The sequence below is a fragment of the Fulmarus glacialis genome, unplaced genomic scaffold (assembly GCF_000690835.1).
Source record: "Fulmarus glacialis isolate BGI_N327 unplaced genomic scaffold, ASM69083v1 scaffold10900, whole genome shotgun sequence".
In the NCBI taxonomy this organism is placed as follows: Eukaryota; Metazoa; Chordata; class Aves; order Procellariiformes; family Procellariidae; genus Fulmarus; species Fulmarus glacialis.
In genome coordinates, this window is record NW_009189667.1 from 27,156 (window position 1) to 50,817 (window position 23,662).

Below are 23,662 nucleotides of genomic sequence, written 5' to 3' on the forward strand. Positions count from 1 at the left end.
AGCCGTGCAGCCCAGGGACTTCACCGTGAAGGACATCGTCTACCTCCACCCTTCCAGTAAGCCACCTTTGCGCGGGCTGCAAAGCCACGGCCGGCCGCGGCACGGGGGTAAGGACGAGGGTGAACGTGTGTTAAGGCAGCAGAAACATCGGGGCTGGGCTGAGTGCTGAGCAAAGTTTAAATAAATATCCCCAGTACTCATAAAACTTGTTGATATAACTTCACCGTGAAGGACATCGTCTACCTCCACCCTTCCAGTAAGCCACCTTTGCGCGGGCTGCAAAGCCACGGCCGGCCGCGGCACGGGGGTAAGGACGAGGGTGAACGTGTGTTAAGGCAGCAGAAACATCGGGGCTGGGCTGAGTGCTGAGCAAAGTTTAAATAAATATCCCCAGTACTCATAAAACTTGTTGATATAAAACCAGACCGTTGCTTCCCAAAGGGATTAAAGGACAGATAGGGTTACAGGCAGTTGCTGAGCGTGTCAGGAGCTTTTTGTTCACTGTTTTCTGTTCCTCAATAATCTCTCTGGCCATAAGACCAAGCCCCACGGCCACGCGGTTTGCCCGAGCGCATCGATAGCTGTGAGCAAGGGCCGGACACAACCATTTGCAGCTGTGGCACCAGCTGCTCCTGGCTTTATTTCAGTAACTCCCTGACGCAATGCTATAGCAAATTTGTGCATCTTTACATCTTCCATGGATTTTCCTTTCACTAGTCTGTTTGCTTCATCAGGTACAAACTTATTTAATTCTAGAAGGAGAGAGTTGTACCTGCCATCTATTCCCAGAGAAAACTCACCGCCTTTCCGAATTTGGCTGAAAAATTTATATTTTGTACAAGCAAGATGAAACTCCTGTTTTATGCCATAACCACAACCTGCTAGCGGTCCAGGGTGAGAGGGGTGAATTTAATTAGTGCTGTTGTGTTGTCCCACCCCAGGCTGTTCCCTGACGGCAGCACCAGCCCCACCAGAGATGCTCCCAGGTGACTTACAGAATAGAATCATAGAATAGTGTGGGTTGGAAGGGACCTTTAAAGGCCATCTAGCCCAACCCCCCTGCTGTGGGCAGGGACATCTTCAACCAGACCAGGTTGCTCAGAGCCCCGTCCAACCTGACCTGGAATGTTCCCAGGGATGGGGCATCTACCACCTCCCTGGGCAACCTGTGCCAGGGTTTCACCACCCTCATTGTAAACAATTTCTTCCTTACATCTAGTCTAAGACTCGCTGGCCCTTACCCAAGCAGTAATGAAATAAGCAGTGAAAGCCTCTTGCTTCACCTCTCGAGCCCCAACGGGGTCTGGCCCAGAGCCAGTGGGAAGGGGAGGAGGTGAAGAGGCGGGAGAGGTGAGATGTGGCCTGCGGGGCTGCGGAGGTTCCGCTTACTTCACCCCGTGGAGTTAAATGTGACCCATTCACCATTTGGCTTCTGAGAAGGTGGCAGCATCTTGAAGATGTATTGAATGTGCTACAGAAGCTTTGCCAGGAGACCACTTAAGAAGTTACGCTCTTCGTTTGGTGAGATAAACTAGGACGGAGTCTGCTGTTAAAAACTGGAGGTTCAGCAAACTGATTTTTCTTTCCTTTGGGGACATCAGCCTGCCTTCAAAAGGGGTAGCTCGTTTCCTCGGTGGGAGAGTTTCCAGAAGTATTTTAATCCATCTGACATTTTGTTATCAGCACTGATAAAATAGCAGTATTGGATGTGAGCTCTGATACCAAGAGAATAAGTACTCCTTGCTCACATTAACTCCCTCTGAAGTCAGCAGCGGGCACTTTTGCTAGGTAAACAGGGTTGAACTGGGCCCTTATTGTATCTGTGCGTGCCTTTCCCGCATTGCTATTGGCGATAGGGTTTTTACAAATCAGGACCAACTTGAAGAAGTTGACGGGTATACTTGTAGAAAGATACGTCTAAAGAGAACAAATGCTGCTGTGTGCCTCTGAAAAGCGTAGTAGAACCAGATTATTTTAACTGAGTATTTTCTATTCCTTTCAGCCACACCGTATCCTCACGGATTTAAATGTTTCACCTGCGAAAAGGCAGCAGATAATTACGAATGCAACCGATGGGCTCCGGATGTCTATTGTCCAAGAGGTAACCAGCCGCACGCTAGCGTTTAATTTAAACCCACCTTACGACAACCGCTCGCTGTCCCCGCCGCAGGGACGGCACTGAGCCCCCGCTATTCCTTACGCGTACTGGGACGCTGGTGATTGCTGCTCCCGCTTGTAAGCCTCCTCAACAAGAAAGATGTATGTAAGCGATACGAATAATCCTTTAAGCTTTTCCGTCTCTTTGCCGTGGATGAAGTTTAGGACTTTCATCTGCTCCCCGTACTCCTCTGGCTCAGCTGGAAATTAAATCAGGCTGACGTTTATTTAAGGGTTGTATTTCTCTTACTGGTGAGTACGGGACAGGTTCTTGCTTTGTTCGCTTCCCTCCCCTGTGGCACAAGCCCACACTTCAGGGCAGCCAAGGCTGCCTCTTTTCAGCTGGCATCAAGATATTTTCAGTATTTTGGGCTCATAACTCCTGTCGGAGCCTGGAGTTGGGAACTGCTCAGAAAGGGCTTTGGGATACAGGCACCCAAATATCAGACCCAGGTATCTGTGAGCCCCTCAGATCTCCCCCTCCCTTACCGCTTCTCTTTTTGAGACCCTCACAAGCATTAAGATTGTCCACAGCCCCTGACGAAGCCCTGGGCACGGGTTGGACGTGGACTGTGTCCTCACCAGTGTGGGAACCACGTGTGGGCAGGAGGCAGGGATGCTGCTGGGGCCGCGCGGGCAGCGGGATGGTGCCGGGGCTGACCGCTCCCCGGGTGCTGTCTGTAGGCTCGGCAGCGCCGTTCAGCATCTATCTGGAATGTCTGTGGTCTGTTGTGGGACATTACAAATGCCCTCTGAAAATATTTAATTTGGAAAGAGAAAGACCACAACCTCCACTGCAGGGACGAACCAGCTGTGTTTGCAGCCTATGTCGGAGCACGTTATCTGTCCGAGAATTTATTTGCTTTGAGCTCAAATCAGCACAACATCAACAACGATAAAAGAGATCAGGCTGGCTGGCACCAGATGAGACCAATATTCACGGACGCTGCCTGCTTTGACAGGAGTAGGTGGTATTTAAATGCCTAAGGGCAGCGTTACCCGCAGATCGCTGTGCGAGGAGAGAGGCGCGACTCCGAGGTCTGCCTTTAGTAACAGCTAGCAGAAATGACTTGACTCCAAAAAAATGCTGATCTGGAGAGAGAAGTTCGTACTTAATGGCTGTTTAGGGGAGGGGAAACCCATGCTTTGGTGCATCTGTAACTCATCAGCTGTGTTCAACCAGACCGGAGCTGCTAGTTACGGTCACCAGCCCTGCTGGTACAAACACCCGCTGTTCGTGAAGGAAGGACGGGGTTTTAGCCCTGAGAAGGGGCTAGCTGGAAATCTGAGTCTATCTTTAATCTTTAGAACAGAGGACTTCTTATCTCCTTTAAATGGAGGGATTGCTTTGCTCCAGGCGGAGCGCGTTAGTGCCCAGACTGCCCCGACATGGCGTGCCTTGGGGCTGGAGCACGGCTCTGCCTGCGGCACGGACCCCCGGCCCCTCGCTGCCGGCGTTTGGGCGAGACCAGGGCCTCCACTGCTGAGTCAGCAGTCACTGTGCTTCAGATGATTGGGGAAAGGGCGTGGGCACTACGGCTTAAATGCTCTGTCCTTATTCTGCGCGGTGGAAGCAAAGCTGATAATGTCATTGCTCCCCACGCTGCAGAAATCAGCCGTTGCTTCGGGATGCCTCATCACCGACGGCTTTTGTCGGCATCTCTTAGCTTTACATCCAATACACTTCCACAGCAGAAAGCTTTTATGGAGCCAGCTTCTTTCTCGCTTGCTTGAATTTTCAAATGTGAATTTGAGTTCGTGTGCGGGAGCCGCAGAAATGCAACCTCGGGTTTGAGGCGTGACTCCAGGCGTGCTCTGGGGGCTGGGGTTATCATTACCTTACCTCTGGGAGTCAGAGGGGTGTGCTTATGGCCTTGCCTCCCTTGCTGCGGTGATCCGAACCCTTGTTGGTTTGCTTGGGTCAAGTGGTGGGAGAAAACAAGAAAACTCCATCCTGGTATTTGCTTTTTTTGGTTTGTTTTTTTTTTAAAGACAGAATGCTATTAAAACCAAGCAAACCAAAATACTTTAATTAACTATAATGTAGGACTTAAAGGGAACCACATTTTGTGTATAACAAAACTCATTATAATGGAGAGTAAACACATGAATCCCTGTATTGAACAGAGATTAGAAAAAGCATTTCCTAGAAGGCAGGCCTCCTGCTGTGCATTAGCCTTGTTTTCTGTTATTTATTAGCTTCAGCTCAAGCAGAAACTGTGTTAGTGATCTAATTTGTATGGAAATACCGCACTCAAAATACTCCCAATAGTCTATTTTTGGACAGTCTGTGGGCGGGCTGACATCTCGTTGATGGCCACCACCACCACGGTGATGTTCCAGCCGCTGCAGGTGGCACCCGAAAGCGCTGTTAGAGGCTGTGGTTGGGGAAACGAGCTCTCAAAAGTCAACGTGTGACTCGGGGCTCTTTGAAATACCAGATTCAGTGTTTCCCTACCTACTCCTGGCAGGTCAAGACGGGGGCTGGCTATTGTATATAAGTGTTCGGAGATAGCTCGTAGCTGAAGCACGTCATGCAGTCTTTGCAAGACAGTTCCACCAGAAGAAGGAAAAACGCAAAAGAAGAGGTGACGGTGTCACCTGTCATGCCGGGGGTCAGTGTAAATCGACAGCTCTGAAAATCCCCCAAATAATCACATAGAGCAACAATCTCATTTTCAAATGCTTTTGTAATGGAATGTGTTGCTGGGCAGCCTGAATATTGCACCACAATCAGCCTGGCTCTCAAGTGCCTTTAAAGACACTCTAGAACTGTAAAATTTAGGAAACATAAACCCATGCTTTTTTGGTACAATACCACCGAGACCCATCCTTACCCTGCGGCCGTCCTGCTGCCTGGCTTGGGCACCGCCGTACTTAGAAGCATCAACTTTCATGCCGCAATGTCTTATTTGAATCGCTCTAAATTTCTCTGATATTTTTGGTAAAATTTTTATAGCATTGGGCTGGTGTTCTTCACGGGCTCAGCCTGGAGTTCCTCCTCCCTCCCTCTGGCAGGCAGCTTCCCTCTCTGCAGAGCAATCCTTCCATAAGGATATTCCCCATCTCTGCTTTGCGCGGGGCTCTCCCAGCGCTCTCTGGCCCAATCCTTTTCATCGCGCCCGTCTTCATTACGCTCTCTGAGAAGAGAGGCAGACCAGAACGCAGTGCAAAAATTAATCTCAATTTGAGTGAGTGGATTTTGTTGCTTGTTGTGGACTTACTTGGTGGCTGCAGCCCTGCCTTGCAGGAGCTGATAGCCATCAGTGACAGCGGTGCGAGGAGAGCGTGCTTGGTCCCTCTGTGTCGGGGAAAATACATATCTCCAAGATGATTGCACAATGTTTTCTAAAAACACACTTGGAAGAAAGAACAAAACAGCCTTAGAAGAGTTATAGGGTGCTAGAAGCTTGATTTGTTCCATCTGGGACCTGTCAAGGGCAAGCTCCGCTACACAGACAGAGCCATTGCAGGAGAAATAAAGCTCCAGGATTTGCTGGGGAACGGCACTTCCAGGCGAGGTCCTTGGAGAAGCTCAAAGCCGTCGTGCGGAGAGTGCTCCCCTGGGGTAAAACTGTGAGCTTCACCCCTCGGGGCAGGAGAGCCTGGAAAGCGCGTTAAAAGCCGCGCGTTGCAGCCCTGGCCGGTTTGAAGGAAGACAGCACGCCGAGCATCTCCAGCCTCTGGTGATAAGTTAAGTCTGTTTGCTGTGGATATGGCGCTTGAGATAAGAGCAGGTCAAAGATACGACAGATTTCTGAGGGGCTTTATTGCCCCATGAATAACGCGTTCAGTCGGCAGTCTCGCTCGGCTGTTGCCGAATGCCTAAAACATGAGAAGTATGCAGGGCTTTGCCCGTCGGAGATGAGGGCTGAACAGGAATGTTCACTTTAAATTAATCACAGTCCATTTTTTCCCCCTGTGAAAGCAACAGTTTTATTAATAATAAGGTTGATTAATAAGAAGCAAGGTATAATTTAGAGAAGAAATACATAATGGCATGTTTCCTGTGTTGAGAATCCAGTGTTTTCATCTTGGAGTTCTAGGAAGGGGACCGGCACCTTCAACTTCCCTCTGACGACTAAAGCATGAAATAAACCCAAATTCCTTTACGCCTGAGGATAACCACAGCATTTGTCAGTCATCCTGCTTTGAATTTTCTGTGCGTTTTACAAGTGTCCCTAGAGAAGTAGCTGAAAAAAGGAGGAGGAGGAGGATGGTTTCCCTTGGGGACAAGGGAGCCCACAGGAGAAGCGATGGGAATACCAGGGACACAATCCATTTCATGGTGCCTTTTCCAAAGACTGGGAAACTGAGAAATACAGAAATCCTCCCAACTGTTCTGTTGGTCTTGTGGCATTATTTTATAGACGATAAGACTGAGGGGCAGAGAGGGTGAAGGATCTTCTCTAGGCTACGCAGGAGCTGTGGGAGACCCAGGATCAGAGCGTGAGTAGCGAGGACAGCTTGCACGAGCTGTTAGGATATAGGGAAAGGCGTCTCCAATGTGTAATGCTTTAGGCAGTTCTACAGAATTAATGGTTGTGCATGAAGCTGGGGAAAAATCAAACCTATACAAATGAAAGTTAGCTTCAGACTTAAACAGGTATTGTGAAGGTTTTCTTTTTTTAAAGACAATTCCTATAAAACTAACAGTGCCCAAAATTTGGGGTGTTTATCTGAATGTCCCTCTGTAACTTGATTATTCAATGTACGTTTCTTTATCTGTAACATATAGACCCACATTAACATTGGAAACAAATCTCTGTGTTCCAGAGACCTTTGAAACCTCAGGTTGCACTGGAAACAAATCTCCGTGTTCCAGAGACCTTTGAAACCTCAGGTTTGTGCCAGAGCTTGGGGGGTGGGGGGCTGTATTTAGTGACATTTATGTATTGCAATAAATACATCAAAATTCTCTTTTTTTTAAATCTCAAGGTTTGAAAAAAAAATCTAAGACTTCTTTCCTATTTCCTCCTATTTGTAGACTATCACAAACCTTGAATTTGACAGGTAAACACATTTTTCCATCTTTCTAGGTACAAGATACTGCTTTAGCCAACACATGATGAAAGTTACTGGAGAAAGCGTATCCGTCACCAAACGCTGTGTACCATTAGAGGACTGTCTGTCTACGGGATGCACCTACGTAAAGCATGAAGAATACAAGGTATGGGATCAAAGTTGCTTTTTTTCTTGGGTGAAAACTGGGCAGAATCCTTCTGGCCACCACCAGAAGTCTGACCGGTTCAGTGGCTAAATCAGCATCGTCAAAAATGAAATTTCTCTTCTTAATGAGCTCCAGCTCATTTCCATTTGTTACAGCAACAAAGGAATAACCTCTCCCAGAACAAAAGAACAATCTCTTTAAATAACTCTCCTGCCAGCAGCTCGGGGGAGCAAAGCAGCTCCCCTCTGGCCGAGGAGCGCTTTCCCTGCAGTGCTGCACGTGTTTGGTCCCCTCCGCTCTGCGACCGATGCTCGCCGACCATCTCTTGGTTTTCTTACTGAAACGGGTGGCAGAAAGCCCCGAAACCTTTGGAGCAGATGCTTTATATCTGAATCAAACAGTTATGTATTAAAGATTTTCCTGAAGGTCAAGAGTTGACCTTTTTGAACTTCCCCAACAGGTTAAAATAAAAGAGCTTTTGGAGCTGCCAGGCACACTGCAGCCCCATCGCTGTTTTGCACATAATTTTATGCTCTCTTGGCCTCGGGAGCATTAGTCTTGGTGCTCTAAATCTCTGTGCCCTGGCAGGGTGCTGTAACTGTCCTTCCGAGCCCTGGGAAGGCAGAGCTGCATGTCCTTATGGGCTGGCACAGGAATTGTCTATCACTCCAGTGCCTGCACCCGAGGTGATAGGCAACAAAAAAAACCCTGTATGAATAAATACTGATTTCTTTGAGTTCTGGCTTGTGAGCTTTACTTTGACCAAACAGCATTGGTTTTCATCAGTTTACTTTTTTGGGGTAGAAAAGAAAATAACCTCTTCAAAATGGGTGTCCCCTACTTGCACCAGCCAACGTACTGTTCCTGTACAGGTGAAATTGTTCTCCAAGTAGATAGATTTGAAAAAAAAAAGGGGGGGGGGGGGGGAGGGGGAGACAAGCTGAAAAGTAATTTGCAAATAACAGGGGGGAGAAAAAACCCCAGACTGGCCACTGTGCTCCTTTGCAAATGTCATATTATTTCCCCTACGTCTTTATTCAATGGCCGTGGTATTTTTCAAGTAACCGAGTTAACACCTGGTTTCTTTCAGATCTGCACCTCCTGCTGTGAAGGAAGCATCTGCAACTTGCCACTACCAAGGAACACAACAGACGCCGTATTTACAACCCTCTCCCCCCTCAACAAAACACAGAGACTTTCTCAGCCCGTCCTGCTGACAACGGCGTGTCTCTGGTTGGGGCTGATGTCACAGCACTGGGTCACGTTGCCACGCGTGGCGGGTCCGGGCAGCTGAGCCGGGTGAGAACATCCGCATGGACGTTCAACCTCTCCCGACGGAGCCTGCGCTTTGGAGTTGTCTTCGAAAGACTGATTTTCCTCCTCGTTTCTTGTTAATGATGAACTAGTGAGCCTGGAATGTGGACGCGTTTGAAGAGGGTAAAACCATCACAGGTTTTCTGAAGAAACTCGTGCAAAATGTTCCCAGAACCCGTGGCTGAGACCGATGCACGTGCTTTTCGTACTGTCTGTCTTTTCTCTATGAAGAAACATTATTTAAAACTACTCTATCACTGCCAGCTGCTAGCATCCTCACTTACGCCTTTGAAACTTTCTTGTTATAATTTGTCAGAGGACTAACTCCGGTGTCTCGTTAACCTGTTTCGAGAACGTACGGTAAATAATATATAGTCAGTATGTCTTTGCAGTCTCCCCACGTCTCCTGCTCCTCTCGGGGAGGGCAGGAGCGTGCAGCCCGGCAGCAGTAGCTGGAAGGGATGAGGTCGAGGGAGCAGCAGCAGCTTGGATCAGGCCAGCGTCGCGCACAGATGCTTCCTCCGAGGTTGTCCACAGCGGCATGAAGAGCCACTCCCGTAACAACACGCACCGGGATGGGCAGAAAACCACTTTGGTTTATAAACCGGACCAGAAAAACTCTAAAAACTCTGTTGTGGAAGCAAGCGGAGGTGGGTGTGTGGTCCTCGACCCTCTCTTGAGCGGAGGAAGGCGTATGGAGAGCTGGTGGGTATCCAGGTTGAGATGCTGGTCCCTGCCGAGCCAGATTTTGGGGCTTTATATGTTTTCGTATTTTGGCCCCCAATTCTACAGCGTGAGAGAGAGTTGATCCTGAATAGCTTCTGTTATTTTATTTAATGCACTCCCACTATGCAGTATGGACTATTGCTAGCTACAGCTGTATTTTGGTGACCTGTGTTGCTTGTTTTGCTCGGAAATCATGTATGCAATATTTATTTTTGTATGTCGAGTAGGATCTAAAGTGTTTAAATGATTCTTAATACTGATATTGCTAGGGAAATTGCCAGTGGGTAAGCCTCTAATATATAAATTATCATAAATATATATATAAAAAATGTTGTGCATCACTATTGAAAAAGAATCAGCTTTGTTTTGCAGGGGCAGTAATAAAAGCAGGGTGTCCATGGACTTGTTTTAAAGTTAAACCAAACTTTTTTATAATTAATTTTTTTTTGCTTTTAAAAAAAAAAAAACCCACTATAGTCATAAATTGTTCTTTTATGAGTTAATTTTTGGCTAATCGTGCTCCAAGGTTAACTTGCGCTTTATCAAGTGACAGTGTGCTTATGCTCTGAAGTGCTTTTTTTGGTGAGTTACACAGTGAAAGGCAGACGAAGGAAGCCAATGCTGGAATCCAAATGCTTTGTAAACACCTTCAGTGCTTTGAAAGGGCTCCTGGAGGGTACCAGCAAGCCCTCGTCTAGCAGCGTCCGTGCTGGATACCATCAGTAGCTGGAAAACTGCAGATCTGAGCACGCAAGGTGCCGTCGTGAGTTTTGTGGCCTTTGGCGTGAACTCTTCTTGCACTCCGGGGAGTTTTATTGGAGGCAAAGGAGGAGGAGAACCGAGAGCAGCGCTCCCAATTTAGTTTCAGGTGGTTTCTCGGGGGGAGAAAAGCACTCGGGAAACCTTGGTGTGTTTTGCCAAGTGATGTTTTTTCAAAATGTATATATGCTTTATTGTGAAAGCTGAACTTCGAACGCTGTTTCTTTCCTTTTTTTTTTCACTTTTTATATAAAGCTAACTTTTCTTAGGAAGCGCTAGCTGAGCTCACTCAGGCAACCCTTGCATTTTTATGTCCTTTCAGCTCCCCTGTGACTTGCTCACAGATGGCTAGTATTAAGAGGGTCGTTGCAATCTGCTATTTTATGCAAGTTAGATATATTTCTGGAGACCCTGAAAAAACCCACCCTGCAGGCTTTATAAAGCCTGTCCCCCTTCTCTGCAAGCTTTCTCCAGCAGAGGAAGCCCGGTGCCGACTCACAGGCACTTGCTCTGTAGGGTCGGGGGAGAATGAGGTGGAGGGTGTTAGGACTTCTCCGACAGCAATTTAAATATTTATTTATTATTATCCTGCAAAAAGGAAGAGTTTAAGTCTGGAAGGACCCCGCTCAGCGGTTGGGGTTAAACCTTGGCCGAGCGTTGTGTAGGAGACGGGCCGGATCCAGGAGACGCACTTTGAGAACGTGTTGGAAAGCCGGCATGATGTGGAAGCGTGGGAATCTGGGAATACTCGGGAACATCTTGCTTATCTGTTCATACCGAGGTGGGCTCGAGGCTCGGGCTGTATTGCATGTGGCCAGCAGTAGCACTCGTGGGGAGCTCCCTGCCCTCTCAGGGCTCACGCGCTGGTGGTGGCAGCTCAGCTGGACGCTTTAAGGATTTATATTTTTATTTTGAGTCTTGTTAAACACGTGCATTTAGGAGTCAGTCAATAAAGTACCTAACCAGCAGCAAGAAGCAGAAGTTACCTCCTGACCTGAGCTGCCTGCCTTGGTCAGTGCCTTACAGTCAGGTTTCTGCCTGTGTTTTCTGGCTTCTCGGTATGTCACCCCCTCTATTTTCCATATATTTTGCAGTTTCATTGTTATTTAACAGAACTCACTAAGCCTAACCTGCGGCACGCTAACTCTGAGCTAGATACGTATAACTGCGTGGGCTGAGCTGCAGGAATGGCCAAATCTTTTCATAAGATTTTGGACTTTCAGGACCACTACCACCACGTGAAAGGTGTGGTGCCTGCAGTGAGATGACACAGGCTCCGGTGCTAGCTGGCTCCTCGTATGCACTAACAGACAGGATCTTCATACCGTGTTTAGGTGGACCTCAGACAGACCAGAGACCTTTTTGGGTACCTGGTAGCACTCTCTATCCACAAAGACTGGGGTGCAACAGATCAAATTTAGTTATCGGCGTTGTAGAGGTATTAAGCCAAGCCAGTTCCTTCTACTCCCTTTGCAGTCAGTGGAGGAAAAAGTGGTATTTCAGGGGCTGATTCATTGTATGCTAAGGTGGATGTTAAATTGTCTCAGCTCAGGCACAGGATGGACGTGCCTAGGAGAAGTAGCTTAGATGGAAATACTACATCCCACCCAGGGTATCCAGCTGCCAGCCACACGGTTTTGCCAAGACCAGTGCTTGGCAATTCCCTGAGCAGGAGCCACTCCTCAGCACGCCACCGGCTTTGCTCCGACGCTGATGTTGCTGCAGCTGGAGAAAGTCCCGGTTCTTGTGCTGTGCGTCCCTCTCCCCCACCGGTGTGCCACAGTTGGGCTCTTCGAAAGGGACCCGAGCACCATCCAGCTGAGCTGCCACCTCCGGCTGTGGTACGAGGATTATGGACATTGAGCTTAAAAGAGCAAATTAAGGTGACTGAGACCAAGCAGGGAACCTGCACAGGATCCTCCCTGTACCGGCAAGTCCGCGTGCCCGGTCTGCCCACGGAGCTCTCGGGGGTTTTTTAAAGCACATAAATGCTGAGCTGCACCGTATTTATTTTTTAGGCTCTATATATGTGATGTGGCTTTTAAATGTCTCATTTTTTAACCCTTGTAAATGCTGTACATTTGTATAAATAAATGTTTTAAATATTCAGCTGATGTGTGAGGTGTCTGGTAACGACGTACAATTGCCATCACCAGCCCTGCTCTTCCCCCTGCGCTGGGACACTGCTCTCTGCTCCCCTGTCCCCTTTTCCTTTCTCTGATGTCCTAGTAGCAAAAAAACCAAAAGAGCTGAGCTGTATTTAGAGCATTTTGTTTTAACTCTCCCTGTAGCTAATGAATCTGCCCCATGGTTTCCTCCTATTGAGCTCCCATGGTTATTTATTTCTTACAAATTGTTTTATATTGGGCATTTAATAAAATAAGTCTGAGGAGGTTCCTGTTTAGTTTGTGACCCCTGGATCTTCCTTTCCCTCGCCTGCTCTGGGAAAGCTTTACGTGTTCCATAATTGTGCCATCACATTAATTTAGTCCCAGTGCGTTCTGGAGGTTTTCATGCAGTTATTTCTAATTTCCACTCCTGAAACCAACAATTACTTGGATGTAAACAACTTCATGTAGCTAATGAAAGGGTTTCGGACAAAGTTATTTGTGGATAACGTGAAACTTGGAGGCAGCCCACCGTGTTTCTGCACAGCCCCAATTCCCACATCTTTAAGTTGAAGAAATGCCATTTACAGTAGCACAGTTAACCACAGTACATCGACTTACTTACAGCTCCTGCACTTCCCCTTAGTCCTAAAAGAAGTTTCTCTCCGGCAGTTCGCCGTTTGGTGCACCTTTGGCTTACAAACACGCCTCGAGGGAAGAGACTTTATTATCCCATTTCAACAGGTACCTCTGGAAACATCAGTCCCTGCTCAGGGTGCGGAACGGGATAACCGCCAGGCTCGCAGCACTGCTTAGCTCATTGCTGAATTACTGATTTTTCTGCGTTACAGCGCAGTGAGCTGAAGGCAGGTGTTAGTTAACAAACGCTTTGCTTTAATTTCTGCAAAGCAGTCAAATTCATTGTCAGTAAAAACAAGTCATCTTGACTGCGTAGCTCTTCTCCTCCCCTTAAACACCACTAGACACAGCCTTCGCCTGCTTTCTTGGGCAAATCAGCCCAGCCCAGCTTTCAGCAACCCAGTTCATGCAAAACCACCAAGGCAGCCAGAGCGATGCTGAACCTCCTGATTGCAGTAGCTGTAATCCCTAATAATTTTATTTTTCTTGAGACCCGAGAACCTCTTCTCCCTTGCCAGCCAAAATCCAGCATAGTCCCACAAAAACCAGTTTGGACTGACTGGCTGGGCAAAGATTTTGAGAGTATTTTTATACCCCTTAAAGAGGCTCAAGCAACCAGCAAAAGTCATGGCCCAAGTGTCTGACTAACGCCTGGAGGTTCCCGTATATTCCCATTCAAGGCTGGGGAGAGGACTCCGCATCATGACTCGCTCTTTCCATCAAGAAACTGCCAACAAGTTGAACTCTGGTCAATGGTATCACCATACCTATATGTAGGTAGCGGGAAAGGAAATGGAAAATGCACTTGAAATACGTATATTATGGAATCAATGGCAAGTGTATGTGAACTCTCATGATCTGAAGGTGCAAACCTTGAAAATGGCAATGCCCAAAGTGGCATCAATTCAGAATTAAAAAAACCAAGATGGGAACCAACCCTCTGAATCAAAGTCCTTGTACACCCCACAGCGTTACAATTCCAGATGCATGTTAAAAAGGGCTTCCAATTTTTGTTGCATCTTGCTAATATATGCTTTACGATGCCAACCTCGTTAGATCATTTGATCGGTTCTTGTATCAATTTCTCTTTGCTCATCTCCGGGAGGGATTCCCCTTGACATTAATCCCAGAGTCCACTTCGATTCCTCCCGAGCCACCCATCTCCCAGCCTGATCTAATAACTTCATTCCTTTAGCATTGACATTATATATTTAAAAGCATTTTAAATATATCTCAACTTATATGTATTTACAGGGTTTCAGGTTTCTAACCCTTTTTAAGATTTCATCAGATTTTAGACGTGTAACATGTACACATGTCATCATACACCACTCAAACCTGCAAGTCTTAGACTAAAAATTGCAGGATATCTTCAACATGACAGAGTCTATCCACAATAAATGCAAACAAATCCAACATAGGGCTGATGATACTGGAAAAACAAAGAAAGTGATACCAAGCTGTCAAAAAACCCCCTCCCAAAGTAAGTTTTCATACGCTGAGAGAAGCAATCTGAAAGAGCCAGCTTTACTGACGTTTATAAACATTTCACTATTCTCCAACGTAAAATTCAACTAGGTTTTAGTTATGCTACCTGTGTTCCTATCAAGCTCTGCTGAGGACAGGCTGAACTTCAACTTGTCAGTTCATGCGTGTTAGAAATGACTAACCCCACCTTCCTACCCAAAAAGCATTGATCTGGGACAGTGGCAAGGGGCTACAGCCCAGGCCTTTCTGCTGCCGGCTGCTGGAAGGAGAATATTTGGAGTAGGTAACTATTTTAAGGGGGTAACTTGCTCAGGTTTTTACTGTAAAAATGTAAATAAGCCTCCTGCTGTGAGGCTGTGTGCCATGCGGTGCTGTACCCGGACAGCCAAATAAAAGCCCATGGCAGGCGTCGCGGGGACCAGAAAAAGGCAGGGCTGGTTGTGCTGACCCTGTAGCTGACCACCTGGGACGGGTATTTCTTACTGTTCACACTCGACTAATGTTTTACCAACCTAAGCACAAGGTAAGGTGCAACACGTGCGCCCATACATGGCTTTTTCGCAGCCAAAATGATGGGTTGTCACCTGAAAATATCCCACTAACCAACGTTTTGAGTTTTCTCCAGGAGAAATATATTCCAACGAGTTCCTTTCCCAACATTTTCTACCAGTCATCACTTAATCCCTATGGGCTATCGCTGGGTCTCTTTTAGAAACAAACCCCTCCAGCCCTCAGACGACATTTGCTTTTCTTAAAGCTTTTCCAATCTGCCAGACGCTGCAATTTTAGCGGTAGAGATTACTTTCTTGGTGAAGCATAATACCCAGCTGCATGAAATTTCAGTCTCATAATCCTGTTAGGTTTCCCCTGTCAGACTCCGCACCGACGAGACCTTTGTGTTTGTGCAGCTCCTGAAATAGCAGCCTAAGCCTTACCGAAAAAAAACCCAACAAAGCAAGAATTGCCATTGCCAAGGTGAAGGGCTATTATTTTAAAGGCACCACAGCAGCCCGTGGAAGATAAAAGCCATAGTTAGTTTGCAACTATTATTTAGTCCCGGTTTTTATGTGGATTTCAGGTTTGGGTGCTGGGCTCAAAGCTCCACCAGCCGCCTTTGGCTTTAGTCCAGGTAAGACCACGGCTTCTTTCCTTAATGGAGGATGGCAGGATATTTGTCAAGAGAAAAAAGCCCAGCTATTTCTTGTCCTCGCTGGGGGCGTTAGTGTGTAGCAGAAAACCTCATTCATTACACTAGAAATTTGGGAATAATAGAGCTGGTCCATGCTTTTTCAGTTTAATTTTCATTGGGATACTTTCAACAGGTTTTCAGAAACAATTTTTTTCGGTGGGTAGGCAGGCGCAGGGACAGAAGGCGTTAATTTTATTGACATTTTGCTCATCGACATTTCAGCGTCTTTTCAGCCGCCCAGATTTCCTAGCTGGCCCTGCAGGGAGCAGAGGTTGGACCTGACGGCCTCCTGAGCCCCTTCCACCCCCAGATATTCAGCCAGTCTGCAGCAATTTTCCAGCATCAGACCCAGCAGAAAACCCGAACAATAACACAAGGCTGGCAGAGAGAGGAAATGTGCTACAACTGCCCCCGTGGCATACCAGTTAACCTGACCCGTTAGGTTCGTTTGTGAGCATGCTTGTGAAAATCCTCCTTTATAAAGGATTCCTACACTCAAAGACAGATTTTCAGTCTCTGACCCTCCCTGTGCACGTAAAACCTCAACTTGTGTAAGAGCCAGGCAAGCATGCTGCTATCTATCTGCCTATAAGTACCATACCTATTTCTATACAGCATATGCCATGCATCTTTATATATATGTCTCTGCAGAAAAACGAGGACAGGACATGCCTATGGAGAAGGAGGAGCTGGTCACGGACCTTTCCTGAACATGCACAGTCTGTAGTGAAAGGCTACGGTCCACACCGCAGTGCCTAACAAACAGTTTCCCATATAGGACAACTAACTACGTAGGCAGTGATTATTTTTTTAGTTAAAAAAATAAAACAAGAAAAAAAACCCTGGCAAAAGCAATAGGAGGTGTGTGGCTCTCACGTCTTTAACGAGATTAGCTGGAAGAGCAGCGGCCTTGGAGGGCTGCAAAGATCAAACCCCACGCGCCGTTCGTTCCCGTTTCTGCGGAATATTTGGGTCATTAAATGGGACATGAACCCTTGGGAAGGGACAAGACGCTGGAAGAGAGTCACGCCTGCACAAGCAGTACTCTGCTGAGCGGTTTTAGGAAGGACATGGTGATGTTTTGGGTTGATGGTGGGGGTTAGAGGAGCAGGAGGAGGAGAAGGGGCAGGAACTGGGGGTCCCGACACCCGAATTCCACGGGCACAACCAGGAGGATGTTGGCTTGTAGGGCCACTGAGCTGAAAGTCATGTGTTCCTCTGGATGACTTTCACAAATAACAGGATGGAGTTAAATACCTGGGTTTCCTTTGATTCCTACTCTGATTCCTGCCTGTAAGAATTACTAATGTTATTGTCTACGCTTTTATCTCTAAATCCCAAACATTTCTGGTCTCTCTCTCTCTCTCTCCTTTCTCCCAGACCCCAAAGTACCAAGTCAGCAACGATCCTGCCCTCTCCCCTCACACACTAATTTTCTTTCCCACACCTCTACACAAATGTACTTCGCTCCTGCACCTCTGGGGCTTCTCATCTTACTATTCATCACCAACCTCTATTTTTCAATATTCTTGAAATTTTATGTACTTCTGGATTTAAAACACACTTGCCACACAACACTCCCCCTGAGAGGGAGCAAAGATCACTGGACAAAATAAAAAGAGAAATATATCTAAGTCCGGCAAGTAAACAAAGCAGTCCTGCAAAATAACTAAATAACCACGTTTATCTTGAGCTCGTGAGCTCCACTCCAGCGTGTAAGTTCTACCCAAATTAGTAAATTACTTGCTTAAAGATCTTTCAGCGTCAGGTTTTCTTGAGCTAAGCCACCACCATGGCTCCGGGGCTGAGCTGCAGCCCTGTGGTCTCTGCAGCAAAGTCAGCCCTCGGGAAACCCCAGCCGATACAAAACCACCCAAGTATTTTAGCAACACTTGAGTTCATTGCATGCCTTGAGGCTTTTTCTCCTGTCACCACAGCAGCTTCTCAGCAAAGACTGCAGCAGACGTCACGCTTGGGTCTCCTTCCTCCAAGTGCTGCCCAGAGGGAGAGCAGGAGGTTTGCAGCCGCCCACAAACCAAGCAGGAATTCATGCAACCATGCTGGATTGCCCTTCTACTGACGCCCATCCTCCTCCACCCCAGCACAAGCCCAGATAAAGCCCCTCCAAAACCTGTAGGACATTTATAGGGCCTTCACTGCCTCAAGACCCAAGACAATACAGCAATTCAAATTATTTTCACAGTATTCAGAGCCAAAAGGCTGAGAGCATCTCATAGACACAACTTACCCACGTCGAGGTGATACAACATCGACCCAATCCTCTCCGAAGAGGCAGGATTAGTTCAGCAGCTCAGCAAAAGAGGCCCCACCGCAGGGCCGTGCTGCCGGAGGACGAGCAGAGCAGGGCTGGGGGGGGAGAACCAGCTGCAGGGCTTTGAGCCCTCGTCATTACCCACCTGCTGAAAACCTGCCAGCGAGGGAGGGGGGGTCTGTTCAACTAGAAAATGGGGTTGGTTTGGTGTCTTGCAGCAAATCCAGCTTTGCTATGCTGCTGCTGCTGCTAGAATTTGCTATTTTAAGAGTTTTTTGTGTTTGAGTGTAACGTTTCGGATGGGATCATGAGCAAATGATTCAGTCTCGGTCACCTGGTTAGGGCACATGTTGGTGTACGTACCCTAAGGTTAAACCCTGCATATTAACAGGGCACAGAAAACCCTCACACGGCAAAAATAAACTTTGCATCTCTAAACCAGACCTAAACAGTATATATCATCAATGCTGCATGCGTCCCCCGGCAAAGATCTGCTCCTGACAAAGGCGGCTGTCAGATGCCGTTATTCCATTGGAAACAAAGAGAATTATAATAGAGGAGGGTCTTATGAAAAAGCCAACACATAACTTATTCTTGCAGCTGATACAAGATATTATTGTCATCATCAAGCAGCTGCTGCGAGCCTCGGGTGCGTGTGTGCATATGGGCATGTAGCCCCTGGACAATTTCCACATTTAGGGAAAAGTTTCCCTAAAAAAACCGCACGAAAACTTAAGGGCACAAAAGGCTCCAACTGACCTGCTTGGAACAGCAAGCACTCAGGCACGGCAATGTTTAACCTTCCTTGGTTCGTTAAAGTATGATGAGCTGCACCTTTATTTGGTGGAAATTAGAGCAGGTCTGCTGGCTTCAATGAAATAATTTAAAACAGCTGACCAACTGCCCCAAAAGTTTAAAAAAAAAAAAAAAAGCCCAGGTCATACCAGTGGCAGCAACCAGTGCTCAGGTGTAGCTGAGGTCTTGAGTGCAGATGAAGTTCTTTGGCCCACAGTTTTAACAGCAGGGTCAAAACTTCACTACTTCACCACTCTAATTGCAATTAAAATTAGTTAGCCCTGCTGAAGTTATGCTTGAAGAGAAAAGGTAATCGCTTAAAATAAACTGCAGGAATTTTACTCTATATTAATATCTTACCTGTAATTAGTTTCCTCTGCTGGAAATTCTGACCAACGTTAGTGCTCGTTCCTGACATAGCAATTGCACAGGTGATCCCTTTTTGGAACAAGCATCACGTTGCCTTTCACAGCACGCCTAGCTATAAGCATCCTTCCCATCCGATGCTTTTTCAAGCTAAAATAAAATAAAATAAAATAAATCACAGCCAATTAGAACAATGACATACAACGAAGTATTGATACTAAACGGCAAAACACTGTAGCCACCGTGTGAGTAAATGCTGGTGAGGGTTTTTCCCCCTGATAGGAGGCAGAAGCCAGTCCCGGAGCAGCAGCACTAATGCATCCTGCTTTGTCTTCGTTAGGAAATAATTCACTGCTACACTTTTGCATTACGGTCCTAGTGTTAGCCTGAGTTAATAACTAATCGCAGCTCTGCGATAACAGGAGGATACCTTGGTTTCAACAGGAGTTAGCAAACTTGAGTACTGGTAGTGTTTGCTCTCCCGATCTACTCAGCAAGACTTTTGTCACGAGCCATGAAGGATGGGGAGACGCCAAGCTATGAAAATGCAACTTTTCAAGCTTTGGGTTATCTCTATGGATTTTCTAGTGGGTCCTAACAAACGGGTGTAAAATTCTGCTGTTTAAAAGGAAAGCTTAAACCAGAGTGTTTTCCTGACCATGACTTTTATGTGCATAAGGACAGCTCAAGTAAAAAAAAAAATATTGATGCATATGTGGCAAAAACAGCTATTCAGAGAGAACACCAGTAATTGTGTATGGATTTTGTCTTTGTGTAAGCAAAATTGGAAAAAAAAAAAAATCGAGAAAGGTTTGAAAATTTTGTGTGAAATTGTCCTATTTTGCTAGAAAAATGAATACGCAAAAATATCTATACACGGGATGCTTCATTTTGGATGAAGTGAGGTATTTCAGCCCTCGATTATCCACTTACCAGTTAATTCACACAGATTCGGTTCATCCTCCTTCCTCAGCTCTGCTGCGATGCTAACGGGCCATCTCTGTCATTCCTTTGCTATCAAACGCGAGGCTTGGTATCAGTGTCCACTAAGTATTAGCTCAAGAGCAAGGGAAGGAATTCATTTAATAAACATGGTCACAGGGGCAGCTTTTAAGTGGTGACACTGTGGTTTAAGAAGTTACCTCGTTCCTAAAGTACATGATTTCAGAAATATATGCTGTGTAACTCGTAACACACCATAGTAACAATAACCTCCTTATCTATATCTATCAGACATTTTAGACCATGCACCCATGAAAATCAATTCCAAACGTGTTTTGAATCAGCAGCTTTCACATTTCTTTCAGTCCAGCAGGCAAACTGCACGGAGAGTTGCTCTGCTGCTGTCTAAGGGTGCAGCGGAGGCCAAAAAGAGCCTAGCAAGAGCACTCTGATGCCTTGGATCATACAAATCGTATTGCCACCCCGTACTTATTTCAAATTACTTGCACAACAGCATCAACACAGGATCCGTACACTGAGTTCTTCCAAATTCATGTGTTTTTCCACTATATATCCAGATTTCTGCAATTAGTTTAGCCTAACCGGGCAGAAGCTTTTAGAGTAAGACAAGCTCACGGACCAAGTTTTGTGTATGTTACCGTGACAAAGTAGCTTACGTCCTGCGGCCTCACCTTTCTGCATCAGCTACCTGGAGCTGTCAAGTTACAGCTGTGCTCTCCTGCGGGTTCATGAACCAGCGCGTCTCTTGTTGAATGACACCGCAATTAGCAAGAAAGGGCAACGAGCCTGCAGCCAAGATGGCAGTCAAAGAAAAGAGGTCCTCTCCCCCAGGAGATCCCTTTGACCCTCTGGACTATTTTGAGAGCTTTTTTCCAGCCAGGTGGCTGCTAGTGGAAGAATAGAGTTCTTCACTGTTTATGCTCTTCTGTAGGAGAGCTGTTTGACTACCCGGCTTATTTTTCCTGTTCTCTATAAATGTATGCACAGTGAACATTAGTTTGAATGACAATTTTCAGGCTGCTGAGTAAAAAAGCAGCAACTCTTAATAAAAAGAGGCTTTAAAAGGACTGGGCACATGCGGCAGGTCACACGATTACTTTGCTATTACATTTCAGCTCTACATCACTAACAGCATTTTTACTCCCTCCACATGACAGACGGTATAGTGTTAATTTTTAACTCTGTGAATCAGAGAAAGACTAGTTTATTTGCTCTCTCACCAGTTAAGCACAATTGAATATAAAGCTAAGTTCTAACACCTGCACTGTTACATGAGGATGTGTCTTGAATAAATCAATGAACCAAACTGAACGGAACCAAAGTGGTTGAGTAAAGGATTTAGAACAGACTCCTCCACACACAACCCTCAATGTGTTAAAATACCGTACTTCTGTCCTACCCACCACAAAATCAACACCACAACTTTTACAATTAGCTCTTACCGTAGCACAGCTTAAATACGAACATTCATGGCACTGAAAACGGTGTAAGCTTTTTGCTTGCTGCAAGCGGAAATGTTTTTGGAACTTGCTACTTCAACATTTCTACCAGTAAAAGCCACCACTGAGTCTAAACTTCAGGAGCCGTCAGGTGGAAAGAGAAAGATCCCAATCGCTGCATCGAAGACCTCGAGATATTTAAGTATCTCCCTGTACTGATTCAACCAACAAAGGAACATCTTCCTCTTTCACTGAGCTCAGACATGCAGTGATGGCTTTCATCTTCCACAGGACAGGAAAACACCTTTCCAGCTGTGAACTGGCCATTTCTCTCAGTATCTTTTCCTGCATATTTATCCCTATTAAACTTTTAAGCCTGGTTTCAAATTTATTTTTGTAACTTATCAAAATCATGTCACCACTACTGTCCTTAGCAGTGACGCCACCAGCTATTTAGGAGACTATGGTGGTGTAGAACTTCACCAGGATAATAGCTCATGTAAGATTAGTACTAAGATATTTTAGGAGAGAAAAAGATAACTCAGTAGTTTTTCTCCTCACCTTTACTAGGAATCCTGTAGAAACCTCATATCTTAGGGCACCTAAGTGACAAATATTTCACCTATAACATTTCTTTAGCCTTTTGATTACTACAAATAACTTCTAGACTTGCACCATGTTAAGCATATTCTCCACATATAATAACATGCTTGCAAATGTAACTACACAAAGATAGCACTGCTCTTGTGATGCTCAGCATCACCACTTTAAATAAGTTTTTACGGAATTTATTGCAAAAAAGAAATTCTGGTATATTCCGTAATGAATTAATAACATCTAGAAATTAATAGCCTCTCTGAATTAAAACAAATAGTACTTCCCACAGAGCAGTAATCTTTGCTAAGGAGGCAGATGTGACCTTACATACAACAGCTCTTCTCATGTGTTTGTTTCTTTATCCTAGAAAGGAATTCATTCTGTAACACTGCAAGTTGTTTTGTTTTTTATTATCAGAAGTACAGTTAATCACACTGTATTCACAAATTTTTATTTCATAGTAGCAAGTTAATTAATCATGGTATAGCTCTTCTGATGTGAGGGAAATAGAACTGGAACAGTTCTAGCCTCTTTTGAGAATCAATATGTATGAGAAAATTTTATTTAGAAAAATATCAGGAAATCATACCTCCCCTCAAATTCTGGCATGAAACATTAATATCAGTGAAGTCAAGGCAAAACTCCCACTATCTTCAGTGAGATTTCTGCCTCGGGCTGAAGCTGTTGAAAAAACACTGTAAAAGCCCTTTCCAGGACAAAACTGTAAAGGATATGGACTCAAAAACTAGTGTCCCAAGCTTAATTCGGATAGCTGCCTGACAGCTCCCACCCCTTATAAAACATAGAAAGGCAAGTACAGCAAAGTCACCTGAAGAAAAGATAGCATCAAGAGTCTTCACTGTAGTTAAAATACATGTGAACCATTTCACAGAATCCATTTTTCTAATATTTCTCCAACAAAGTTCTCCATAACAGTGTACTCTACGGTCCAGCGAGACACTAACCCTCTTTTATCAAATGAGCTAATTTGTGTTCTGCAAAATAATTGTACTTTGCAAACAGACAAGACACGTTGCAGCTTCTCAAGCATTTTTAATCCTCTTGATGAGAATGAGAAAAAAAAATCAATAGAAGACTTTGAAGTAATATAGCTTTCTTGGACAGTAGAGAGGAGGTCAAGAACTTGGGCTCTGGAAATACTGCACAAATTCCACGACAAAGTGATAAACAAATCCTGCCTCAAAAGTCATACACTTCAACCTTGGAATCTGTACAGGCTAGAGCCAACAGTGATGACAATGATGGTAGGTGAGCAAGATAACCTCTCAACTGCTGGCTTAGTGAGTGAATTTAGAGTAGACAGCACTCACTTCTCCAGTGGAAAGTCTTCCTCACTTCCACCTCCGTGATCCAGCAAAGTTATGGGCTTGCAGCAATCATTAACAAAGATACAGGCACTTGGTAAAGGATCTGGTTCTAAACCCATTAAAGCCAATAAAAAGACTTTGGTGATAACTGGCTTAGACCCTTAGTAGGGAACAGAAGTACTATACAAACCTAGAACAAGTTTGAAATCCGTATTTGTCAGTTAACATTGGAAAAAGACACAATGATTAAAATCCCTAGCTATCTGACAGGAAGCTAAACCTCTCAGATCATCACCTTGTGCAGGCATTACCCAGACAAAAGTTGCACTAAATTTTGACTGAGCCAAGAGTG

The 23,662-nt window shown here is 45.6% G+C and overlaps 1 protein-coding gene across 1 annotated transcript in view; it reads left to right on the plus strand.

Annotated features, from left to right (window-relative positions):
• LYPD6 (LY6/PLAUR domain containing 6) overlaps positions 1-8,621 on the plus strand; it is a 10,043-nt gene extending 1,422 nt beyond the window's left edge. The window contains exons 2-5 of the mRNA XM_009583010.1: positions 3-56; positions 2,003-2,101; positions 7,197-7,327; positions 8,418-8,621. Coding sequence (XP_009581305.1) covers positions 3-56; positions 2,003-2,101; positions 7,197-7,327; positions 8,418-8,621 — 488 coding nt within the window. The remainder of the gene's footprint in view (positions 1-2; positions 57-2,002; positions 2,102-7,196; positions 7,328-8,417) is intronic.
• Positions 8,622-23,662: the final 15,041 nt, after the last annotated feature.